This window comes from Cajanus cajan, chromosome 9 (genome assembly GCF_000230855.2).
Source record: "Cajanus cajan strain Asha chromosome 9, NIPB_CcT2T_4, whole genome shotgun sequence".
Taxonomy (NCBI): Eukaryota; Viridiplantae; Streptophyta; class Magnoliopsida; order Fabales; family Fabaceae; genus Cajanus; species Cajanus cajan.
The window spans coordinates 1,978,995-1,986,615 of NC_138525.1; the positions used below are offsets into that span (position 1 = coordinate 1,978,995).

A 7,621-nucleotide genomic window follows, 5' to 3' on the forward strand; every position below is an offset into this window, starting at 1 on the left:
GAAGATTGCATTGTGGATTTGGAATTGAAAACCTAAAGTTGTTCAAATTGTAATCTTTTGTGTGGATATAATAATAATAATAATAAATGATACAATAATAAATGATATTGTTATATATATATATATATATATATATATATATATTTCAAAAGAAGTCTTATATTATTTAATTCTTGTAAAACTTGAGTAAATATCAAAACGTTTCTTATATTTTTAAAGAGACAAATAATGGATACTAGGCTCACGCACATGATAATGAATCTTGTAAATCCGTTGTAGTATAAATTTATCGATTTATTATCAATTTTATTCCTTAACATTATTTAGACAACTCTATCATATCTTAGATAATTTATGCATACGTATATACTACAAATAAGTATATGCATCTGTTATATAAAACTATCATAAATAAAAATAATAAAAAAATTATATGAATGGAAATATAGCCTACAAAATATGGGGTACAGGTGGGATTTCATTAATTAAATAGCTGATGAAATCCCAGTAAATCATTTATATGGTGGATAAACTCGTGTGATGACGTAGAAAATTATCTCCTATTATGTGATCATATCTAGGTCTAAACAATTGAGTAATGAATGCTCTTTTTTCTTAAATCACACTATAAATCATGATTGTCAAGTAAGGTTAGTGGATAGCAAATTCTTTGAGACGTTTTAGAACAACAGTATCCAATGAGTTATTGGGATTGTCTTGCCAAATGCTTATGAATAAACTTCAAACAAAAACAATTTTTGAAATACGGGCATGATCACAAAAACAACATATCTTTTGTATCTTCTAAAAAAAGGCTTTTCAACATAACTTCTAAGATGCATTTTTGATTTGGTCTCACATATAAATATGGCTTGGTATTGACGTCAATGAAAGGGAAAGACCATTTTCTCAATTATCCTGAATTAGTGAAGAGAAAAAAATAGTTTGGATGTGTTTTGAATGACCTTCGGCCTATCGTTCTGGATGCCCATTTTCTCAATTGATATTGATGTTTGTAGCCTTCAATGCATTAACCAAGTATGTGAGGAACAACGATTAATGATTGTAATAACATTATTCCGCATCGTCAACTGAACTTGGTATACAATTCATGTGCGGAATACCAAAATAAACATACCCCTTAATACCTTTTTCTTGAGTTCTTTTATAGTTAACAATTTAATATAACAAATAATAAGTGACATTTAATTACAAATACCCCATCGTGATTTGGACCATTTTATAGTTTGCACCTTGACTTAAATATTTATGAAATACCCAATTGCCAGGAACATCATCCTGAGACATCTTAAAATGAGAAAATACAGATTCGGAAATTCAAGTTTGACAGCATAAAAGGCATTGAAACAAACCAATGAATAAGAGCTAGGTTTGCGTTTGAAGAAAAGGCAAGACTTACCACTGTGTATGTTTTCATATTAAAAGGCATATGTATTGAGAAAACCTCCAAATGGCAAATTGAACATACACAGCTCAGAACAGTTCCTCTCTAATTACTTGTCACTCCCATATTATAATTCCTAAAGCAGTAACTAGTAATTTGACAATGCTACAAAGATGAAATTATAGGGTTGAAAATGAAGCTCTCGTTATTAGGGTGATGCCGGGATGGGTTCAGTACCAGAAACATGGGAAGCAGCGTCTTCTTTCGTTATGGCCACATAATTCACGGGAGCAACTGGTCTGGTATTATCCCTTTTTCCATCTTTTGATGTGGACCTGCTTCCATTTTGATGAGCATTAAGCGATAGCCGTCGGTTAGGAGTACCATTGGCTCCTCCATTAGTACGAGGACCTCCTACCTTACTGGAACTAACTGGTCTAGCAGGACTGGGTCTTGAACCAAAGATGGCTTCTTGTTCTGTGTTCCTCTGCTCGTGATGCTTCTTCTGATCCTACAGAGTGCAAAGTCCATACATTATGAGCCCTCAGTACCACTGCATGTATAACATATGTAGAATAGTGCACCGAAATAGGCCAAGCTTATAGTTTTATTTTTCCTTGAGGAGTTGGGGTCTTATTATTAAGTGCTCAAATCAATCTGAAAATGAGTCATCCTATAATTATCTTATCAGCAAAACTTACCCTCATCCTCCGTTTTTCTTCTTCCCGTTCATGCCTGAGCATGGCATATTCATCTAACATGGCTAGAAGTGGGACACCATCATATGCAAATGACATGCCATGATCTTCCTCCCATGCACGAGTTTTAGCAACCAATGTATCAACCAAAGCTGCATTTTCACCGAATGAAACAAAATTATACCAATAATGTGGTGTTATGTTATTTTGCATACACTGAAGTCAGATTGAATTAATAATAACAGTATCTGACAGTGGTCGTAATCTCACTCAATAAATACCTGGAATTTTATTGACCAATATCCGAGCTTTCTCTGCACGTTTGAGGTTCAAGTGTGCACCTCTGCTTGCATTGTACCTGTTTTCATCCTGTTTTACATGGTTGTGTCAGTGTAAAATTAATCCAAATGAGGAAGATTATGCAACCATTTTATGTAATGATCATAACTCGCGGCAAAGCTAGAGGAAGATAATAAGTACCCGATTATAGTCTTCAAGCCAACTCTCTTCTTCACATGCTGACATCCATTTCTCAACCTTGTCCAATATATCTTTTCGGCTTAAAGCTTCTTCTTTTGCTTTTGCTATCTGATTGTCCATGTCAGCCAGTAATTCAGCTGGTTCAACGTTTCCTGAATCAATCAATGCCATAATCTTCTCCCGAGCAGCATCTGGATCTATTTCTATATGAGCACGGGCAAATATCTCTTCGAGTTCTGCTTGCTTCTTGAAAGCAATTTCCTTCATCCTGCTGGCTTTCAGCTGATCAAGTCTCTCAACTTCCACTTCAGCCTTCATTAAAGAATGAAAGAACAAACAGTTAATATCAAATTTGGAGCCTGAATCTGTAAACTTCAGAAGGTCTTTAGTACCTGCTCAATCAAATCCAGAGCAAGGGCACCAGGAACAGTGACTTCATCAACAGAAGCTGACATGTTACAGGTAACATGATCAAATAGGCTCCTTTCCTCTGGATGAGTATCCATTAAATTCCAAAGATCAATTAATTGAGAAGCTAATTCTTGGAGCTGCATAAAGTATCCCGGTCAAAGTAAAAAAAAATGGTATTAGATTGAAAGTCAAGCAGACACGAATGCAAAACATTTGTAGGTAATATCACTCAGGTGCCAGAGTCAGAACTGATGGTGACTTCTTGAAAGCATACACATATTTAGCATGACAAAACCCTCATTATCCAAAGTTCCTAACATTTGAGAGCATATACAGTGAACAGCCACTGTATAAATATAAACTAAGGAAATAAAAGTGTTCTAAATGCATTACCTTGTGCAGCCTCTGTTTTTTATCTTCTTTCAGTGTCAACACAGTCTTAGCCAGCCTAGCTAGGGTGTCATTACTTATGCTCTTGGATTGAACACCAGTGGAATCATTTAAGCTTGGATGAACCTCAGTTACAGTACTTAAGAAGTCCATACCAAGGACAGCACATAGATCATGCACAGTACTCACAAATTCAAGAACCTTGTGCAACCTGTCGCTCTGCCAAACAAAATGCAACAAAACTCACAATGAGCTGTTTAGTGAATGAAATCAAACAGGGTTTTCAAATTTGTGACTAACAGATACATTATTGAACATGATAACAGAATTACCTTTTCCTTTTGAAGTTCTTGGAGCTCAGATTGATATTCATCTAACTTCTTTAGGGACAGGTCAGACTCGTCAACTGCAGGTGAAACCTCATTAAGGTTCAAGTTCCCGGCTATCTCTCCACATATTTGTTGGATCTGTGACTGGACATCTGAGAACTCCTTAATCCTTTCTTCCTTTTGTTGCCATAATTGTTCAAGTACTGGTGCTATAGCTGCAAGCTGTTCTTTGATAGTTCCAGAGGTGTTATCAGGCTGCGAGAATAAAAATATGCATTCGAAATTAGTTTGCCACGTTACTGTTTCAGCGAATCAGAAAGTAAAATGTAGTTATTGTGTTGTGTCACTTTGTTGCCAATATAAGACATAGTTATATACTAACAATTCCAGCAAAGCTCTTTTCGCCAAGTGCTGATAGAAGACTAGAAAGCTCAAGCTTAGCATCAGACAAAGCTTGAAGTAGCTGTGCCCTTGACTTCGCAGCCTGCTCAACCTTTCTCTTGTACACATCCAAACACTCCTGCTCTAACTGAAGAAGCATCTTGTCTCGTTGCTCATCGCTCTCACCAACCTCATCCCATATTTCCTACAGCAAATTCAGAGAATCCAATCCCATTAACCTGAAGATCATGTGCATCTTAAGTGACACAGCCGAAAAGCGGAATGAAGTTAGTTACCTGCAGCTTTTTTAACAAGGAACCACATGTGTTTTCTCCAAGAAGAGGATTTTGAGCTTCTGTCACTGCCATTGGAGCTCCAGCGACACCTAGCCTGCACCCCAAAAAATAGAAAAGACACATGAAATTCCTTTCTCCTTCCACCAAAAGTGGAGATCAAGAAAGTAGATAACAACTGCCACAAGAAAATGCAAATGCAATTAAGCCATAATAAATGCAAATCCGTAATCCATTGCGGATAAATGTTGAATTCCGGCAACCCAAATCAGCCATCCCAATAGTTAAACTTAGGATATCAAATAAGGATCTTTGGAAACATAAGCAAAATAAAAAAAATAAAAAAAAATAATGGTTAATTATTATAATTGTTAAAAGGTAAAAAGCTGTTGAATTCCATCTACAAAGAAAAACTCCAAGCAAATCAGGCTCCATTCATTACACATGAGCATAATCTAATGCAGAATGAGATAATTAGGCAGCATCGCAGAGGATCACAACAGAATGAAATGAGTCTTCGAAACGAAAACTAAATCAGTCAAAGATCAGCAGCAAGTAGCGAGAAAACGCGATAATCCCAAAATAAACAAAAGAAAGGAAATGCTGACAGTCAAACTAGAGAGAAGAGCAAGGATTGAAAGTGAAAGACGAGAGAAAGGAATGCCGAGTGAAGCAGATCTTAGGAATGCGGAGACAGAGAAGAAGATCGCGGGAGAGAATGCTCACCGTTTGAAGCTTAGGGTTATGCTATGTGGTTCTCAGATCTGAAAGTGAACGAGAGCGAGTGAGTGAGTTCGTGAAAGAGAGAGAGAGTGTGTGTAGTGTGTGCATATAATAATGGTAATGAGATTTTTGATGAGAATTGCATAGCATCATTAGATTAGATTAGAAGATTAGAAGATGCAACAGACAGAGTACAGTGTTGGAAAACAAAAGAAAATGCTGTGGACCCACAAAGACTATCTTCTCTCACTCAATTCCCTTTTTGCCCTCTCTCTTTCCTCTTATTTACGGATATGACACTGTGAAATGCTACCGTCAAATTACTTCTTTCTCCCTGTCCACATTAGTTTGACTTTGACCGCCTCTTCGTCTCATCCAGTCTTTGGACTTTGATAAATACATGTTAAATGATTTTAAATATTTTCAATTATTAAATAAAACATCATATACTGTACCCTATAAGTTTACATGTTCATAACCCATGTTAATTTTGGGGGAAAATTTTGTGTAATCAATTTTCACAAAGGAGCGTTAAATATGAATAAATCTTAGACTAAGAATTAGTCTTATAACTGATCGTCGAAAAGTAAAATAAACTAATAAAAATCATTTTAAGTATGTATTTAAAAATGATTATAAAAATTAATAAACTTACTATACACAATATACACCAAAAATAAAACTTCCTGTACACAATAAAGTGTGATTAAATGTCAATATTAAAAAAAATAACACTATTGTGTAAATCTGTCCAATTTAAAGATAATCCGGTCAACTATTTTTTCAAAAAGGTTATAAATATATTAAAAATAAGATTTTTATTTTTAAAATTAATTATAATTAATCATATAAAATTGTTAACATTCAAACAATTTTTATTAAAAAAATTCCAAAATTTTGAGATAATTTTCCAAAATTGGAAATGATTAAGTCAACTAATTTTTCTGGTTATAAATATGTTAATAATAAGATACTATTTTTAAAATTAATTATCTTATTATATAAAATTATTAATTTTGAAACAATTTTTTATAGAAAAATTCTGTCCAAATTTGAATAATTCAGTCAACTAATTTTTCTAAAACAAAAAGGTTATAAACATATTAATAATATAATTCTATTTTTAAAATTAATTATAATTAATTATTGGTTGAAATCTATAATATAAAGTTGTTAATATTGAAATAATTTTTCTTCCATCTATCCAAAATTAAAGACAATTCAATTAACTAATTTTTCTCAAATTTTTTAAGATTCTATTTTTTTAAATTAATTATAATTAATTATTAATTGAAATCTTATTATATAAAGTTGTTAACATTGAAATAATTTTTTCATTCGAAAAAGTTCACCCAAATTTATAAACAATCTCGTCAACTATTTTTTTTTAAATTTTAGGATTTAAGGTTTATGTCAATTTGAATTTATATAATGAAATATAAAATAATTTTTAAATTTTTTAAAAAAATTTAAACTTAATATATATATATATATAATTTTTAATTCAACGATTAAAATGTTAAAATTTAATTTAGAACATAAGTTATTAAGTAAAATAAGTATAGATAAATTTATTCTTAAAATAAATAAATTTCTTCTTTTTATACTTATTTTGTTTAATAACTTATATTCTACATCAAATTTTAATAATTTAATAGTTGAATTTAAAGTTCTTAATATATATATATATATATATATATATATATAGTCCGTAAATTTTTAAAAAAATTTAAAAATTTTAATATTTTATTTTATTAATTTAAATTAATAAATAATTATAAAAATATTTTATATATTAATTTAAATGAATGAAATAAAATATCAATTAATTTTTAAATTTTTAAAAATTTACAAATTTTAATATTATTAATCTATTTTTTTAAAATAATTTATATATTGAATTGAGATTTTAAAAGATAATTTTAACATCATCATATCATTCACTTGTATTGGAAGAGAAAGTTTATGTTAAGTTGTTTACGGAAAGCTAATTAATGAGCACCTCAAATAGCCATTTCATTTTAATCGCATAACAAAAGCAACTAAGTATTGTCGTGGCTGCTATCTTCGGTTTACGTGGGCTATTATGACTTTTATTTATGTCATCGTCAAAAAAAAAAAAAAAAAAATATATATATATATATATATATATATATATATATATATATATATATATTTGTGCTGCTAGTTGAGAAATGAAAAAAAAATTATACAAAATGCTTGTAAAAATAACCACAAAAAAGTTGTAGAATTAAGTTGTGATAAAAAAGAATTCTTTAAAAACAGTCAACCAAGTTTCCAAAAAAAATAATCATTAACAAAATAGGTATACACAATATGCAACTAGCTTAAAAAGAACTATCAAAAAACAAGTAAATAGTGAGAAATTTATTGAAAATAAAATGAAGTTAGGATTAAAACATGCAAATAATTAAATTGACAAATGTAAAAAATAAAGAAATTATTTTCTTTACAGCTAGTTGTGAATATTTTAAATTTATAAATATCTCA

At 30.9% G+C, this 7,621-nt stretch overlaps 1 protein-coding gene across 1 annotated transcript; it reads right to left on the reverse strand.

The window, feature by feature from the left end:
- Positions 1-1,431: 1,431 nt before the first annotated feature.
- LOC109806422 (65-kDa microtubule-associated protein 1) lies at positions 1,432-5,273 on the reverse strand. The gene is made up of 10 exons (XM_020368815.3): positions 5,114-5,273; positions 4,391-4,484; positions 4,096-4,299; positions 3,717-3,968; positions 3,388-3,603; positions 2,976-3,131; positions 2,584-2,895; positions 2,385-2,472; positions 2,107-2,255; positions 1,432-1,916 (listed from the first exon to the last, which is right to left on the reverse strand). Exons 2-10 carry the CDS (start codon positions 4,460-4,462, stop codon positions 1,614-1,616), a joined length of 1,752 nt encoding a protein of 583 aa, XP_020224404.1. The 5' UTR covers positions 4,463-4,484; positions 5,114-5,273; the 3' UTR covers positions 1,432-1,613.
- Positions 5,274-7,621: the final 2,348 nt, after the last annotated feature.

What these genes read in the sequence shown, in the direction of transcription:
- LOC109806422 (XM_020368815.3), bottom strand. Translation starts at nt 4,462, where the DNA reads ATGGCAGTGACAGAAGCTCAAAATCCTCTTCTTGGAGAAAACACATGT. An exon ending in AAAAGAGCTTTGCTGGAATT is followed by an intron (nt 3,969 to 4,095) that starts GTTAGTATATAA and finishes TTATTCTCGCAG; the next exon opens with CCTGATAACACCTCTGGAAC. An exon ending in CTCTGGATTTGATTGAGCAG is followed by an intron (nt 2,896 to 2,975) that starts GTACTAAAGACC and finishes TCTTTAATGAAG; the next exon opens with GCTGAAGTGGAAGTTGAGAG.